The 18,885-nt window shown below is 43.6% G+C and overlaps 2 protein-coding genes across 3 annotated transcripts in view; one reads left to right on the top strand and one right to left on the bottom strand.

Annotated features, from left to right (window-relative positions):
• The window catches only part of ralgps2 (Ral GEF with PH domain and SH3 binding motif 2), a 73,207-nt gene that overhangs the window by 41,756 nt on the left and 12,566 nt on the right, over positions 1–18,885 (top strand). The window lies entirely within an intron of this gene.
• angptl1a (angiopoietin-like 1a) lies at positions 1,495–18,119 on the bottom strand. The gene is made up of 6 exons (XM_084354400.1): positions 17,846–18,119; positions 7,293–7,544; positions 6,539–7,159; positions 4,018–4,211; positions 2,846–3,116; positions 1,495–2,743 (listed from the first exon to the last, which is right to left on the bottom strand). The coding sequence occupies exons 2-6, from the start codon at positions 7,480–7,482 to the stop codon at positions 2,556–2,558; spliced, it is 1,464 nt and encodes a 487-aa protein (XP_084210526.1). The 5' UTR covers positions 7,483–7,544; positions 17,846–18,119; the 3' UTR covers positions 1,495–2,555.

The raw sequence follows: 18,885 nt of genomic DNA, 5'->3' as shown, positions 1-18,885 counted from the left end.
GCTATTAGGCTCGGCAGACACAGCCCGCTCCTGTCTGCACTGCACTCACCACAGGGCCAGCCTGTTAAATGCTCAGATGAGCTTGTTCCTGTTCTGTAGCCAATCATACAAGGACAAAGAGCCCACAGAAATGTATGGCTCCACTGTGACAGAACACACACACTGTGAAACAAATGTTCTCCCTGCTTTTAGCTGCAGTCCTCCATTGGTGTGAATTGGTTCAGCCATGTACGGCTGTGGATCCGAGTGTTCAGACAGTGCTCACAGTGCAATACATAATGATGTAGTTACATTTGAAAGAGGAGAAAACATAATATAAGTCCTAAAACGATGGTTTGGTTTGCAGTGAAACCCAGTTTACTAGTGCTTAAAAGGCAAGTGTGCCTGTTCTGTCAGACAGATGAGTGAAAAATACATCTGAAATGTGTCTTATGTAAACACTTCTGTGAATAGTGTGTTATTGAGCAAGAGCCTGTTAATATCACTGATAGTCTCAGTGTAATTTCATAATACTTCACTGGGATCCTGCAGTAACTATTTGCTATTTGGTCTCTGTCGGTGGAGAAAGACTCTACAGAGGGCCAGAAACGGACTCAAGGGCCCTTGAGTCACTTCTGCTCCAGCATGCTGTTGCCATAGTTGTAGGATTAGCTGTGGGACAAAAGCAACACTGTTTGAAATAACCAATGTAATGGAAATCACCAGGGGTAAAGTCTCATATGTGTCAGATCAGAAAAGGCAGCCAGCTGAGGGGTTCATTTTCCTACTGGTTCCTATGACCCTATAGCTCTGTGTGTCAGGGTCTGGCTCCTGGACTACATGGTTATACAGTATTTGAGATGGCTGACATCAGTGACGCCAGTTTTTTTGGCCCACTGTGTGTGTGCAAGTATGCAAGATGAATTGTATTGACTGTACGTGTCTGTGAGCTTCTTCTCCTAACACTGTTTGCATCAGCCTGCTCCTGTCTGCTGACTTACAGTTCCCAGAGGGGAGCCATAATTTCAAGATATACGTTTGCATTTGAAGCAAAGAAAAGCTCAACGGTTTTATGTGGAAGGAATGTTCCCCCCCTTCTCATCCCTGTCTGTCTTTCTCCTGCCTTTTTATCTCTGCTTACTGTCTATTTCATTTTAGTCTAAATTCTTCTATAGCAGCATCATTTAATATCCTGCCTGTTATCTATTTCTGTCCTCACCTTGGTATAGTCCAATCTGATAATGTAATTTTAAATGTTCCCCCTGCTGTGGTCACAGTTCATTTCTATTCCCCCCCACTTCTTGAATTATTAAATCCATCTGGCCCTCTTCACTGCCTTGACGGCTTGTATTGCACTTAAGTCAGACCAAATTTCTGTTTCATTTCAGATGATTGTACCATCCTTTTATACAGATAAAGTCTTGACTCATATTTTACAGACGCAGTAATATTTAAAGTTCAATCATACTGGCAATCATTTTTATCAAAGAAGGGGTCTCATTTAAACCCTCACTTTTATATTCATTAATACAGAGTGACAGACCATTCAATGTGTACAAAAGAATTTAATTTGACTGATGAAAACAGGTAGTGCATGTCACATATTCTCAGTCCTCCAGTCAACAAGACATCCAATCTGGATTTGTTTGTGTCTGCTATTTGTGTGTTTGTGTGTGTGTGTGTCTGTGTGTGTGTGTGTGTGTGTGAGTGTGTTTCCTTCTGTTCAAGTGTCATTAGTGTATCTCTACATGGGATAAAAATATTAAGAATTGCATTGTTACAGGGGTAGATATAAAATGGCCATGACTATACTTACTATAAATACACTGATAAATAACAAAGAATGGCAGAGTGACAACATTGTGAACATTTGGCCTGAGTTGAATCACACCTCTTAAATTACCTTTCACAAATAAAGCCAAAGATATTTACATACCAAAGCCAGCTCAGCCACATGCACATTGGACAAGCACATTGTTGCACGCGTTCAACAAAATAAACTTCAAAAGTCCAGACAAAACCCAGAAACAAGTAGACAGTAGGTTTAACAAGGCCTGTCCTCTAATTGTTGATTGTCACGTTTTCTAAATGGCAACGCACCTTTAAACTGCATCAAACATCCCAGTACATCCAGTACCTTATGGTATGGGCAACACTACTTTCAATAAGTCACCATTAGCTGCTCAGAAGAAATTTCTTTAGTAAATGACCATTTCCCTTTATTACATACTGAGTTTGAACAAGAGTGAGTAAGATAGGACACTTGAGAGTAATACTTAATGGTCCCAGGGAGCTCCACGGATCATTACTTTCCAGACGGAAAGGTGGAGGCAGTTACTTTAGGAGGGTAATGGCATGAGTCTTCATCTCACAGTTAGAGTCAACTTGGGCCACTGCACCGACTGCTGGAGTCTTTAATGTCTGGCCATAAACACATGCCACCGTCTCTTCCTCCTTTGTATTTTACAAGGCACTGTTGTACGATGGAGGAGATTCCTGGTCCTGCCTTTACAGTATTTGTTTATGACTAGATGAAGATAAGGAGGTGCATTTGAAGGGAACTGCAGTCCAAAGTTTCAGTCGATCGGTCGGATCATGAGGCGGACCGACTTGAGGGAGTAGAAACCTCCACCGTAATCTGCCCAGAAGATTCCATCCTGAAATTTGCTACGGTAAACTCCTCCGCTGTACCATACGCCATTCAGATTGGTCTGGCCACAAGCGTTGTACCACCAGCCACCCTTATGGAAGTGGGCGCAGTTACCTAGTGGAGATGGATACAACATCGTAGAAGAAGGTGAGTGTGACGGACAGACAAATGGGTACTAATGTAAGAAATCTAAAAACATTTTGGAAGTAATCTCACCAGAAAATGCATCCTTGTCGCGATCGAGAGTGGTGAACTGTTTGCCGTTGTGACTGCTGAAGGAGTCCCCAGCGTTCCCCTGGTAGGTGCCGAGCCTCAGTCGATAACCCTCGCTCTCTGACTCCAGGTGGAAGCTGCTGTACTCGGCATACACCTTCTTCCCTGTCCAGTCCTCCAGCTCTACCATCAGTTTATAGTCGCCCTGTTTCCCCAGGTTGTAGATATTGTCCAACCCAAGCCAGTGTTCACCATCTATGTTGCCAAACCCTTTCTGTAGGGGACAAGCACCACAACATGTTCTTTTGTTATTCATTACCAGCTGTGGCTCATGTTAAAAAACAGTGCAGACCAACAAAGTGCAGATTTAATTTGAGTTGGTCGACACTGTGGGTTAGCTAACTGGTTGAAACAACAGATCTTGTTTCATACTGTGGTCAGTGAAGGCAAATCAAGTCCAAAAAACACAAACTGTAAAGCAGTGTGAGGTAAATGAGATTTCTTTGCAGAGTGGCGAGTTTAGAGGAGTCTGTTGGCATATCGAGGGAAATGAAATCAGTTCCACTTCCCTCAGAGACGATAATGTGTTAAGGTTGTAATCTGTGGTTTCTCACTCGAGACAAATTAATTGTATGGCAGAAGCAATGGTGATTTGGCTGCGGTTGGATGGGGAGTTGAATACAGCATATTCAGAGCTGTAGAATCACACTTCTGTTCCTGATCCAAACTACATAGAAGTATTGATTTCTAGATCTGATTTTATTATGGAAAGGAAAACTCTTTCTTGTGCTTTTTTTAAAGAGAAAACTGCGAGACACTAGGTGTTATAAAACCAATGTCTCTTCATTTCTGTCCTCTGCATGCTCTGTTAGACCTCAGATCACATCTCAATTGCAAAGTCTTACTCATGGGAAGAAAAAAGGAGGAAGGGATCATTTCCCATTTCCAGAGGGGTTGAGCTTTATTTCCCTCTCAGCCCACCACGGCTCCGATTTGCGTATATTTGTATGTAGGTCCCTGGCTACAGTTCTTGGCTGTGATTTCGGTGTGAGGAAATCCACCGCTAAGCTGTTTACATTGATGGAGCAAGTGCTTGCTTAGTGGCCCCAGAATGAACTGCTGAGACTGAGTCACTGAGGAAATGAGAAAGGAAAAGCTTTGAATACAGTTCTTACCTTGTAGTTCTCCCAGTTCCGAAAGAAGTTAACAGAGCCATCCTTCCTCCTTTGCAACACGGTCCATCCACCATTGTCAAGGCCATGTTCACACCAGGCTTGGATGAGCCGATCATTTGCGTCTGTCTTAAGCAGGTACATCCCACTGGTGGCGTGGCCGGCCTGTCGCACCTGGAAACAGTCCTTGAAGGGACCTGCGGTCAGAAAGATGGTTGTCGAAAAAGAGGAAGACAAAAAATATATTGAATGGAGATTGTGCTCGGGTTTGCAATGGTCCACACTCCATTGTCATATTGCAATTTGCATAACAATAATATTCTTAATGTTCAGAAGTTCAGGTCAGTTTCAACCCCCTGAACAACTAAACCATTCAGCAGCTGAATTGAAAGAGATATTTTCTTTTTTATTGCATATGCAAAAGTCATCATCATCAGTCTAGGGGCTCTAGAAAGCAGACAAGAGACAAGGGGAGAGAAAGTTTGGAAGGATCGTCTGCTAGACCCCATGGTTTGAGGGGATTTATCATTGTGGCCACATTCTTTGGAAAATATCTCCATTTGCTCAGACCATCCAAACATCCTGCAGTCTCAAGTTACACAAACATGCATGTGCACCCTTAAATTGTTATATGAATATTCACTAAGGTTTCGTCGCCAAGCCATGTGGTAGCACTGCACCCAGAGTTGAAGCTGCTGAACCTAAACCCAGCATATTTCCTCTGTTTTCCCCAGTGAGCATATGAATTAAACCAGCATGAACACCGGCATTGTGTTGGGGCCTCCAGGGCCTAAAGGTCCATGGGAGATGGTTTTCTCAGCTGAGTGTAGGAGCACAGGGACCCAGTGTAATGCCCCAGCACAGATCTCTAAAATTCCTCGGCATACTAGTGTATTTTTCTAGTGATATATCTGACCTATCAGTGAAGGGGTTCTCTAACTTATTCCCCTGCCCTAGTGGAGAAGAAGTACCCATCCCTAAATGGGATGTGCAAAAATTAGGTTCTAGCAGTCAGTGAAAGAAGCAGCAGCTTATTGTTTAACATTTCAACCACAATACAGATGAGAATAGAGGAATGGAGCTCTCAGTTCTAATGACCTATGACTGACTAATACAACCCTAAATTTACAGTTCAACAGGGGCTTTGTAAAAGTAGGCGGATAATTATTTTACACAGCTGGAAACAACCACATGAACACTTAGTCCTTTTTATAATCTACAGAGTTTACTTTTACTTTTCCCCCAGCTAGTTCACCTCCTGTCCTTTTAGTTCTCTCTCTGTTTTTTTCTTAGGTTTTCTTCTCTTTGGAGAAAGAATCATTATCACATTGTTTTCATTATTCGTGCTTTACGGGGGAATGAAGTGTTGTGAGTTCTGAGGAGAGCCTTGTTTCACTCAGACTGGTTTCTGGAGTGTTAAGAATTAACACTGGACAACCTCATGACAAGACATTTATCAGACACTTTGGATTGAATACACACTTAACATAAATATATAGGCAACAGTAACAGTACATGATTTAAGAGCTAACTCTGGTAATGCTGATTTTCTAAATGGTACCTGCCGTTTTCTCTAATGGCAAGTAGGAAGATAGTAAGGATATCTTTAACTGGAGTCCTTTTTAAGTGGCGGATTTAACCAGAAATGTATGTATCTGAATTAATCAGATACGGGTGAAAGTATTCCTCACCTCATAATTCTCATGTGACCCATATTATGTCATCCTATTATGTGACTCTCCTGTCAGGATTCAGACAAGCCTTCTTTTCATCCTCTTTTGTCTGAGGGATGTTATGAATGATTTCATCCATTTCAGCATCTGGCTGTATAACCCCTGTCAACATTCCCCGCCGTAGTCTAATCGCCAGTCAAAACACAACATCCCCGACTAATTTTTAGGAGCCATTTCCAAGTAGCATTATATGCTTGCAAATTGGTTTCATATTGGAGATGATCTCCCTCAGATGTCAGAATTCAGAATTTATCAGTCTTATAGAGGAGCCTAATCCTTCTTTGAGGATTTCATCTGATTTGATGGTTTTGTCTAGGGGTCCGGAAGAGACCAATTAGGACTATGGGCTTTTTTTGACTATACCTTGCTCCTTTATTTCTTGCATTGACTGGATGCAAATCTGACTAAAGCCTTGCAGAAAATTTATATTCCCGTTCTCTGAAGTGTTGTTACTGCTGTTCAAAGACGCTTAATCCACATCCTACTAATTTAGTACATATGCTCTATGCAGAGTAGCCAATACCGACAGCCAAGTGGGAATCATAGGAATGTATGATTTCACCACCTTTGAGCATGCCAAGGATGAGCAAACTGTGTGTCAGCAATACCAACTGTTGTGAGAAATTATGCTTTCAATTGCCGTGCTAGGTAGGTAATTGTACTATTTAGGACAATTATTGAACAGATGCTCAGCTTCCCTCTCCTAAAAAAACTAATTGGATCCCTGATTATTGACAGTGTTCAGTCACTTATTCCTTCCTCATCCCCTGCCACTTAAAATTGGTACATACCGTCAGAAGTAAGTGTTCCCTGTGGTGGAGGAGGGTCAATCCCAAATGGGCTTGCAGTCGGGGACTCCATGCGTGATCCTCTGGGAAAGGCTCGGTTGTTATTGTCCCTCTGTATCTCATTGGTGAAACGATTATTAACTGGTATATTCTGCGGTACCACTTGTACCAGTGGGGGAACTACGGGCAGCTCACTGCGTCCCAGAGTCCTCATACACTGCTCCTCCAGTGCAGAGATGAGAATTGACTGGTTGTTGACCACCCCGGCCATTGTGGCATACCGGCCCTCCAGCTCCTTGTACCTTGAAGCCAGTCGCATCATCTCAGAGGTCACATTGAGGACACGATTCTCTAGCTGGGCCAGCTCCAGAGAGTTGTCTCTTTTCCTGATGATCTCATGCAGCAGCTGCATATAGAGTTGGGTCACCCTGGAGTTCATGTTCCTGCTCTCTTTCCGCAACAGCTTCATCTCATTCACCAAGTTACCATCCACATCCACCACCAGCTGCAGCGTCTCAATCTCACGCCGCTGTTTGTTGAGCACCTCCCGCACATCTGCTATGTCCATACGGGTCACTCTGTCCTTGTCAGGCTCGGGGCCTGTGGTGCTGGCACAGATTGGACCTGATGACAGATATGAATTATTTAGAGGATTAGCAAGATTTAGATTTTTAGAAAAGCAAGGGATGGTTTAAAAGGAGACAGCCATATGAAGAATAACAAACAGTTTATTACAAAAACAAGTTATCCTTTGAACCTGTGATTCTCTGCTCAGGCACAAGGAAAGTGTAGGAACACTTTTTGGCATTGGGGTCCAGGGGGGCTCTTTTACTCCTGTGGAGAGAAGGCTCTTTGGTCCTCCGGGCTTCCCTGGAGCTCCTGCAGTAACTTTCCTCCCAGAGAGAGAGGTAGAGCAGAGCGCACAGGCTCCACATCAGCCCCTGCATTGCTGCAGGCTGGGTAGGTGGATAGATGGACAGCTACTGGTGCTCCGTCCCCCCAGGCCTCCCTGCAAGAATACAATAGCTTAAGAGTTGGGCTTCTGAAACACTTTTTCAAGTATTCACAGACAATCAGTGAATGTTTAGGAAAGTGTTCACTCAGTGTGCAATAGTTGTCAGGTCATTGTTCCACATAGTATTGTTTGTGTGAAAAGATTGAAAGAGAGACCACATTTTGTTGCCAGCCCACGGGATGAGGTCTGCTTTGTGTCTCAGTTAGCTCCCTTGCTGACAGATACCCAATTTTTCTGTGGTCCAGTCAGTCCCCCGTAATAAGAGATCGGCTATGTGCCTGATGGCTGTGCTTAACTTTGGAACCTGCCGTTCCTCTTGCTTCATCTTCTTTACTCTAGGAATGAGATTATTCTTTCTCTAGCAAACTCACATCCTTTTGTCTTCTGTAGTATGTAGCTCAATTATCTTTTTCAGTAACCCTTTTTACAATCATGGGAGCCTTTCAGCATGTTGACCACAGGAACCTAGTTTGAGTTCTGAATTCTGGCCAACATCGTTCCGGTTTGCGCAGCTTATTTGGAACCGTTCTGATCATTTCGACCAAAAATAAATTGGTTCAGAACCTGAAAATTGGGGTCCCAGATGCAACCAAAAAAACTGCAGGTTTGCAAGTGCAAACTGAAGTGGGTGTGTCATATTCCAAAGGTGGTTGTGCATTGTGCAAAGCCCTCAGTTGATGACATAGCCTTATTATAATGCCTCCACTCAAAACTGGTGTTAACATGGGCCGGTTTGCTAGATAGCACCGAGATTCCAAAAATCTTGGAGTAAAACCAGTTCAAGAACTAGAGCCACTTCGATGGAAGATCGATAACTGTAGTTTCAGCCCCCAAACAATCACTGTGCATTTTGAAGGCCTAAGAAATTCTGTTTACTATGTGACTACTACAGGTCATGTAGCGCATTCAGGAGAATGGTAAATTATGTTAATGCTCCCTTCTCTATCCCCTGATTAATTCCATAATAAACACCAACACTTTTTAATTTGTGATTTGGTATATCTTCATGCTTGAATGCAATGGAGATGCAAACTGAATTTGCTTAAAAACTATAGCTTCTGAGTATTATTTGGTCAAAAAGACCTTGAAGAGGGACTGAGACCTTAAACCATGCTTAGAGATATGAAGTGTCCACTATATCAGTGCTGCCTACTTGCACAGTGACCCCCCTCCACCTAGTAAAACACATTGACCTCTGATTCCTGTTGAGTTTCCTGTGAGGAGGGTTCAAAATGCTCACTGCTCCATGTGGCTCCATACATCCAACAGGGATGTCGAGGAGGAGGCAGTATTTGTGTTACACTTGAAAGATTTTACAAACGAACACATACAGACGGTCACTGCAGGGGTGTTTGAGGAAGGTAGGAAAACAGTTTGTGCAGAGTTGTCTTCAGCCCTGTCTAATTTGAGGGGTGACTCCTGGCACTCCCTCGCTCCTTTCTCACCCTGCTGATTCTGGTTCTGTTTCTCATCAATGCACAAGCATAGAAACACACACACAGACATGCATACACAGATGTACACACTGTTCCCCTTAACACCCTGGCCTGGGCCTGCGCAACGCCAAAATTGTCTAGCCCCCCCGATCCACTCCATCACTCTTCAGTCAGTCTTTACTCAGTGCCACATCATTAAGCTCTACCTCCACCCTGAAACTCAGGCCCTATGTGTCTCCCACATGACGCCATTGTGGTTCTTCAGGAATTCTGGCAACTCTGTCACTTGGAACAATGTAGAGAGGGGACAGGATTACAGTTAGCACTGCAGAACTAAAGTGTGTGCACAGACTCTTGCTGGTATGTGTAAGCTTGTGTGTCCATCCATATGATTGAGTACTGTTTGTGCATGACTATCCAGAGATGTTCTTCATTTTCATGGTGGTGTGTTTTTCCAGCAGCCACTGTGTCTGACAGCGTAACCAGGTACTGTATCCTTGCTGACCTCGGTGAGAGCTGCTAATGACTTTAACAGCAGCGTCAGCGGTATCAGTTCTCATGTGTAACTTCTCTTCCAAACTATGACCGGATTTTTGCTAGGGGTGGGCGATCTGCCTGAGAAACAATATCACGAGACTATGGCCAGACTTGAAATGGCCAATTAATTCCTGCATTTGCACCATGAAAGCACAGTATTGCATAAAAAAAAGAAGTGCTCCATTTCTGCCATGCTGCAAGATGTGGCCTTAATGACCTTTATAGCGATGCAAAGGTAAAGGTTGTGTGAAGTTTGGAAACAGAACAGACAATTCATCTCCGAAATACATTTTGGACACCTTCAAGATCAGTCGTGATTTAAAATCACCAGATCGCCCACCCATGCTTAGTACAGCTGCTGTGAGCTCCACAAATTGTCCTTTCAGCATCAACCTCAGTCAACCTCATGCCCTCTAAGCATGAACAAGAAAGGCGTCATTGCAGCTCATCCATCAATCACCACCTCCTTCATTTCCCATTTTTCTTATCCTCCTTTTTCTTTCCTTCTCTGCCCTTCGTTCCCTCTCTTTCCTATCCTTTGGAGCCAAATTTCCTCCTTGGTGGTGGTTCTGAGTATGAGGGGCCTAGTCTCTTTCATGGAACCACCGAATATCAAAGACATTCCAGGGAACGTGGAGAGGTCACCAGTGTGTCGTGAAGCTACAAGGTTTACAGTGTTTCCCCAGAACAAGCAGAGCGGCTCCTTTGTTCTACCCCAACAAACCGAAACTAAACACTGCTGAAGTGCTTGGGGACTTGGTAGCTATTGAGCGGAAAACATAAAGTGCTCACCTTTGGGAGTAAAACATTACGCACGCAAGCATGCCTTCACATACTTAGGATGCAGGCAGTATGGTTTGTTGTGGATTGGGAATTTAGATTTCTTTCTGTAGGGTGAGAGTTTGTGTCTATCACATTTGTAGTGATCTGTGCAGCCAGCCGTCCTACTTGACTGTATTGGTTCAGCAGACCTGGAAGGGCCAATTATGCCAGCAGTAGTCCACATCTGGCTCTTTTCAGATTCAACAACAAAAGAAGCAACAAATAATAAAAGTCAGACACTATTGGATGTTTCCCAACAGGCTGCACTTAAATCTCGCCAGATTGGAAGCGGGACAGTGGAAGCACTTTTTCTTTTCTCATACGATTGTGCATTTTTATGACAAGTTGAAATAAGTTCATGTACCATGTGCATTGTTTTACTTTCATTTGTTGGACAAAGCCAAAATATTGCTTTTGGCTCACAAGTACTGCCTGGAGTTGTGTGCCTTGGTATAAATGAGCAATGTTCCCTCATGTGTTTATAACTCTTGAGTATTATGTAGCTGGAAATGCATTTTGAGGTGCTTCAGAGAAATGTTGCTTTCAGTCAGAACCAAGAAGAGCAGTGAGCTATGTGCACGGATACTACAGGGACCACACAAGGGAAGGAGATGAGGAGCAACAAGCTGTAAGGCTGAAACAAAGCACACAGATTTAAAAAGACAGCACAGACAGTAGTGGATTAAAGATGGAAGAGACTAAAATGGGAAGAAAGTGGGTCATGGCCCGTTTATCTTTCCTGACCAGGCATCATGAACTTGATGTGGAATAGCTTCTATTCGTTTATAAGTCTTGACAAATACGCAGTCTCTGTCTGTTTCTGTCCATTTAATTACTTTCCTCTCCGTGTGAACCTTACGTCTTCCTTCTTTCCTTTCTCTTTGCTTTCTCTGTTTTGTGTTCCTTCTCCTCTTTTCTCTCCAGGTCTTCCAATTACAGCTAAATCACTGAGACGTATGGAAGTCTTGGGCTGCAAGCAGTACAGCAAATAATAATAACTGAAACTAATTTTCTCCTAAATATAAATAGAATTTCTTGTTGGCTCAGCTGTACAGACAAACAGCTCTTGTTTTCCATAACATCCATGTGAAACCAGTGTGTGGTAGGAAGGCTTTGCCGCGGGCCTCTAACTCCACCCGCCTTATGTTTTGGCAACAGTGTGAGCTTCATAAGTCTTTGTAAGTGCACTGCTGGGTCATCACCCCACTTATAGTTATTAATAGTCAGGAGACATATGACAGTGGCTTTTTAATTGTCCTCACGGTCTGTCTCTGTCTCCGTCTGAGCTATGGTTTAATTTATTTTCATGGTTGTTATTGGAACAGTCTAAGGACTGGCAGTATTCATATGACACTGACTTCCATTGTGGTCTTTACCACAAAGTTTTTCATCCTACTCGGGATAATTTTCAATTGAATAAGACACAATCATGTTATTGTTCAAGCCCATTAGAATAACTCCTTTTAAGGGAAAACTGTCAAATGTGCCATAGACTCTATATTTCGCTTGTGTTTTTTGTTCAGGTTGTGTGTTGTCTCATTATAGGTCAAGTCTCTTCCCTTCTTTTAGTTCTCCAGCTCTTTGACTTGAATAGCAGAAGTGATTCTGTGAGTGCTGAGGCTATTGTCTATTCACCAAATAATAATTAAAGATCTCTGGACTGCTTCATGCCACACACAAAGGCACAAACGGTTATTTTTCTTGACACATGTACCTGTATTTGCCCTACATTTTTAAACACAGGCATGCACAGAAAGTGCAAAGTGGTGTCAGCTTTGCCTCTGGCTTTGCTCACCCTGGTCATCAGCTCAGCTGTGCTCTCCAGTGTTGTTGGTTGACTGAATAAAGCCCACAGCTGACTATTTCAGATTCGGTTTCACTTTCTTTAATTATGATCAGCCCACACTCACTCTAGGGGTTTGTGTGTATAGCGAGGAAACTGGCTTTTGTCTACCTTAGTTTTCTCTGCGGGAGTTTAATGTAGCACATGAACGGTGATTAGCTTTTTTATGCTTGAGTGGGAGACAGAAATAATTCTTCTCTGCATGTCGTCAGAGAGGAAATGAACAGAGTGCTCATTAAGCAACACGGCTGCTTACGTTACGGCTCGACAGGAAAGATGTGTTTAGCCTCGTCGTTTAAACAGCATAACGAATGTTGGTTGTTGCATCAGAAAGACACCCAGTATGTCACACTTGTGGCTTCAGGTTACTGTGTGTGTGTGTGTGTGTGTGTGTGTGTGCGCGCGCGTGTGTTGGCCTTAGAGAACACAGACATCGTTTTGTGATCTGAGCCAAGGCAAACTGCTTAATAAACAGTTAAACTGCTTCTGTGGAAAATTGGCTCGGTGCAGGTGTCTCTTTGGGATGAATCCCATTAAACTCACTGTCATACAGTATTTATTTGACTTGAAAGTTTATTAGATTCATCCAACTAAAACTAATGCTGTCCAGTACAACGGTGCTGCACTAAATCCTACCTTCAAAACCACATCCTCCAAAATGACCATACGGTTGACCTCTGTAAAACCGTTTCATAATAAACTGAACTTCAAAACCTTCAAGAGTGTAGAATTTATTGCAGGACTGTACATTATTTAAAACAGAGTCTACGAATACTCTTGCCCTCACATTCAATAAGTACAAGATGGGAGAATCCGTCCTGGTGATCTGCTAATACATTAAGTCGAGTGCACTGGACTGTTCATGCATGTATCAGGTGAGGAACATGAGCTAGAGCCCACGAGAGTGTGAAATTAAGATCCAGTCTGTCATCCTGCCAGAAGTGTCTTTTGACCGCTGTGCTGGTTTCTGAGCTCTTGCTCACAGCGCGTCTCCCGCAGTGATTTACCAGCTCTGATGTGTCAGTCTGTTAACCAAACGGAGGAGAAAGACTTGGACAAAATGTATTTATATTTTCATAGCCAATGTATTTCCAGGCTTCCATTCCCCCATCTGGACCTCAGACTTTCCCACAACAAGTCCAAAATGGACTGAAACTTACGACATATCATTACTGGTCAGGAGAAAGAAAGGAAAGTAAAAACAAAAGGAGGTGAGTTGAGGAGAGAAGAGGTTTTGGATTTGATTTGACAATAAACAGCAGCTCTGCTTTACATGACAACATGGAGCTGAGCCAGCTCTGCTGTTGGTGCGCAGCCAGAGACTGACTTCCATCACATCTGTACATGATGTCACCAGCCACTGTTTCCGTCAATGAAAGCTCAGTTACATGAGCACTCAAGACACTTTGTCCCTTAAAGACACAATTTGACTTTCGCGCTAGCTAAAGCGACTGGTTGCAGTGTCTTTGGTGGGAAATAGCTGAAAACCATGTTACTGGTTTGGAATTGCGGGAATAATCAGTTTTTTAGATTCAGAAATTGATGTATGAATTGGAACGTGTCAGGAATTCAAATGAGGGGCGATTCTCTTCATCCCAGGTGTGGGGAGTTGTCCGGAAGTCAGTGTAAAGTTTGAATTGAAATAAATAGCTAAGATGTTAGGTTACCAAGGACAGGGGGTAGAGAGCTGAACACAGCATGAGAAGGAAGGGAAGCAGTAAAAGTCCTGACATTATGAAACAATCAATGACTAAACGTTAAAAACTGTGCTAACAACTAGGAAAAACTTGTAAACTTGACGAAAGCGCCCAGAGATGAAGTACTGCGACCATAGTTTAATAGGAAATACACCATGGGACAGTCTTGATGTTGTTGTTACGTTTTCTCATTAAACGGCACATGTTGGAAATATTAAAACAGGAATCAAAGCAGATAGAAAGAGCTAGGATAGGATTTTCTTTCCAGTTGGTGTTGTAATTGCTCCTGAAGCCTCCCTCTAGAGTTAGAAGGTGGAAAAACGAAGACGCTGTGTTAGATTAAGTGGTTCTGTTTAGGAAGACATTAGCCTGTGGTTAGAACACAACCAATCCAATAAAAACCACAGAAGTGGTTCCTGCTTTCTAGGTACCGAGTCGTCTCCCTTCACAACTCTGTATTACCGAGGAGGGAGCCTCCAAAAACTCCCCGAGGCCCCACGGCCCCCATCTGTTTTCCTTCTTCTATAGTGAAACTCTAAACATGTGGGCTGATGTCGGGGTCAGAGGTCTATATGTGGGATTAGGGTGCAGCACCACCCTTCCTCTACCTCACCCCTCCCCACGCCCCTCCACTCCACAACCCCTGCAATCAATCGGTCTTTGTGGAAAACGGGTCCCCTTCTTCTTCCCCTTCTTTTTAGATGCACGAACACACCGTTCTTATGTTCAAGGATGGGTGGGTGGGGGCGGGCAGAGTTCATATAAGGCCGTCGCTCTCCATCTGTCATACTTTGTCAAGATAAGGACCCTCAACCCTCCAACACCCTCCTCCATCACTCCACGGCACTCATCCTTTTACCTCCCCCCGTCGCAGAACAAACAGCCCGCCCCTCATCGCCAACACAACGCACACTGGCACTTATTTATATGTCCATATGTGCAGCATGGTAACAAAATTACCCCAGTAATTTCTGACCCAGGCTGACAGATTAGCTGTTACCTTGACCGTTCAGGTGGCTTTTCTCTCTGATTGAATTTAACTCGTAAAGTGACACTTGGCTTTGAACGAACACATGCTGCTGCCGCTGCTGCTGCTAAGGTTTCAAGCATTAGAGAATAACTGGAGGAGGGTCAGGGGAGAGAGGAGAGCCGGGAGGAGGGAGGATAAAAATGCTACAGCGTTAATAAAAATGTTTGGTTGGCTGGTTGGTGTAAATCTTCAGGTTTAGGAGATTACTCGCACTCGCCACTCTCTTCTTGAGTTTTATTTCTCCTCTGAGTCACACTTAACCTTAAGCTGTCATACCACTGGCTGCACATGCTTTCTATTAGTTGAATCAGCAAATAAATTCACACTGCATTACACACTCTTTAGCCGTCGGCTCTACTTGGTAACATGCCTCCGCTTCTCTTGTGTGTTTGTGTCGACCCTCCTGGCTGACCTCTTCCTCCCTATGGTGACCTGTCCGTTCAACTGTGTCCAAGCTCTCATTAGGGGGATTCTAAATGAGTCCAACGCCGCAGCTAGAGACTTTCATGCGGATTCTGCTGCAGCTCCTTTTTTTTTTCTCCCCACAGTTGTAATTTCTTGTTATTCTTCAGCCACATCCAGCAGCGCTACAGGCAGCCTCGTAGCTTGAGTTTAAGTAATATAATGTGTCCGGCTTGTTCTGCTGTGGTTGGATTTAACCGCATGTGGTCAGCAAAGCAAGAGAGCAGCGGTTTCTGGACAAGCCCGCGTCTGTAACCCAGGGTGTGTTATCTGTGTGTTTTACAGATAAGATCAGCCGAGCTGTCCGTTAAACATCTGCGTCTGTGAAGGGTCAGCACATAGCCTCTGGTCAAATACTGAGATACAATTGGCCACATGCCCATTGCCCAAAAACCACAGTCGGCCAGTGCTGGCTGAGTGAGCTATCAATCTCCTGCTGCGTTACAGCATAGTCTGTGATAGGATGGCTGGGGGAGGGCAGCAGTTAACTGGCTCTGACAGCCTACCGTGCACTACCTGATCGCTCTTTATTGGCTTGTCCTGGGAGTTTTAAAATCTTTAAATAGGAAAGACATCAAACAGAAATTCTGTAGTGATTTATAATATGGAGTGAGGGTTAGGAGAATGGTTAGTTTATGTGTGGATTGGTTGTAATGACCCATTTAAGGCCAGTTTCAGGTGAACCTGAGAGCCAAGCGCTGTGGCTGCAACATGAAATGTCCTGGATATTTCTCAGACAGCTGCTCCGTCCTTCTCTTCATCTTTTTTAGCTTTTTTTTTTTCTAGGCTGAGTTATTAGAGGTATTGAAATTACGATTTATTACCCTGCAAGAAAAATGAGCAAGCATGAAATGTTTTCTTAGCCTTTTTCCCTCATTTTGGCCTTTTTCCTCAAGCTTAGGCTTTTTGAAGCTCCTTTGAAGGGTGTGTGTTTTTGTGTGTATGAGTGCGCTCTCAGCACTGTCCTCTCCTCTCATGGTCGTTTACAGCCTTCACAGATGTGGCTTTGTAGCGAAACAGAATATTTTCCACAGATCCCAACACCAGACCCTGACATAAGTGAAACCATTTGAAGATAATTGTTAGTTGGTGATATGGAAGTGCACCAGATTGATGTTGTTAGTGTTCAAAGCTTTTACTATCATGGCAAGGTATTGACTGAAGTGTTTTCTGTCCACAGGGTGTATTTGATAGAGGATGTGGTTAGCGTTGAATTACATTGTATCGTCTCTACCTCCCCCCCTTTACTCGGCAGACTTGTAGTCTCTTACAGTCAACTTTTCAAGAACTACAATGTATTTTCTGTGCATCTCTTAAGGCTCATATGAAAAGCTTGTCACCACCTTGTTTGGTGTAATGTTATTGATCTAATCCCCGATTTCACCAGGTTAAGTTGTGCTCCATCCCTGCACCAACCCCCTCACCCCCCAGTTCGTGGCCTAGGCTCAGATGGTGCTGTATTAGGAAACCAAAAGCCAAGAAAAAATAAACAAGCCTGGCTCAACAGCTCAAATCTCTCCATCTGATCAGATCAGCCTCCCCAAGTGTTTAGCAGGAATGCCCTACTTTTCTTTCTCTTAACTTTCTCTTAGCTTTCTGTTTCTTAAATTTTAGATAAGGCGTAACAGTTGGAAGTGTTAAATCTGGAAAAAAAAACCCAAAACATTGATGAAAGTTTTTCATTATTTGTTTTTCTTAATATTGTTCCATTAAAGAGGCGCCATGTAGATTTGGAGAAGAACCTCAAACTCAGAATAAACTGTGACAACAGTCACAACTGACAACAACTGTCAACAGCTTGAATAAACAAGCTGTTCTCTAAAGGGAAATGTCCCCAGAACACTGATTGAAGCTCGAAAGGTGGCAGTGTCCGCCAAATATAAACAAAGTAAAACAGTATGGAATTGTGTTGTCCTTTTAAGGTCAGTTTGTTTATTCAGTTTATTCAATCATACAAACAAATAGAGTTTGTTTATTTAGTTTGTTTAGGCATCAAAAAATCAGTCAAAGAAGATCTTTCTCTTCTGATTCAAATTTCTTCCCCAAAACTACAGAGTGCACCTTTAAAACGTACCCTCCATACTATGGAAATGCCAAAATCACTCAACTTGACTCCGTCCCTGCCTACACAAATGACATCCTACACACTCTTTACACCCCTCACATGGTCTCCTGTACAGTAGGTGTTGAATGTACACACATGATACAGCTCTCAGCATGCTGTACATCCCAGGCCTCAGACTCTGGAGGAAAACCAAAGAAGCGTTGCTAAATGTTTCTGTCTGCAGCCGGAGCCTCCAGTCACGAAACGTCCTAACCTCTCCAACCTCTCAGCCAGAGCCCTCACAGCTGCTCTGACACACACACACACATTCATGCATACACCTACAAACCCACGCACACACACTGTCATGCCGGCACTCCAAAAACGAAACTTAGAAGCAGAATGAACTCTAAATGACTTTTACCTTTTTTGTTACCAGCAGTGGGGGTGTGTTTCCTGCAGTTATAGTTTCACGTGTGTGCTGTGTTGTGTCTTCACCGAGCTGCAGTGATCAGGACTCATCTCTGTCTCTCTTTGTCCCAGTCTTCTGAGGCGCTCCCCTCCACTCACTCCTTCTGTCCTGCAGCTGGAAATCACAATATAAGCGCCTTTATTTCTGCCAAGGCCCTACTTCCCCAAAGATGTGCTCCTCCCTGTAGACTCAGCTGTCCTGGGGCTCGGGCTGGGGCATGGTTCAATAGCCGGCCGCTTGAACACACTGAGCTCTGACGACTGATGCCTTTAGTTTTTCACAAAGGATGGGGGAGACTTGAAAAGAGGGAGGAGGAAGAGAGGGGAGGAGAAGGGGGATGAGGGTGTGGGAGTTTGATTTTTTTTTTTTTTCCTTCTCTCTGTTTTTTTTGGAGTGGCCCAGCCTACCTCTGATGTCACTCTAATGGGAGAAAAAAAGACAGAAAAAGAGAATAACAGAGCTGCCTCATTAAGTTTCCCATCCTCAACAATGATCTTCATGGTTCTTTTGTGGAAGAAGTGGGAGGAAACGAGACCCGTTTTGAATCCAGACACGCTTTTGATGAGTCTGGGGCGCACACATGAGCTGCTTTGACCCCTTCTTCTTTGATTACAGCTCACAATTCCCCTCCCCTTCTGCCTTCTCCTTTAGCTGGAGGAAGAGCTGATTGTAATGCTGCTGAGGTTTCAGAGCTGCTTCCTGTAGAGCTTATGCTGAGAGAGCAGGAGAAAAAAGGAAGGCGGATAAAAATGATTTGTTACTGGAGAATATCCCTCAGGTGTAGTCTGCTCTTTGCATGCTCCTTATCGCTGCTTACTTTATTGTGTTTAGGTGTGCCGGATGTGGACGGATATGTTTTTATTTTCTTTTGCGCCGAAATATTTTAAAGATCTTGTAACTAACTGGCAGAATAGAGCAGATGGCAGATGAGCATTCCCTCATGCTTTGTGACCACATGTCTTCCCTCCAACCTTCAGGTTTCCAACTTGATC

The sequence above is a fragment of the Pagrus pagrus genome, assembly GCF_965226575.1.
Source record: "Pagrus pagrus genome assembly, chromosome: 6".
Taxonomy (NCBI): Eukaryota; Metazoa; Chordata; class Actinopteri; order Spariformes; family Sparidae; genus Pagrus; species Pagrus pagrus.
Note: the sequence above shows the minus strand (reverse complement) of the source record. Positions and strands in the feature narration are given on the sequence as shown.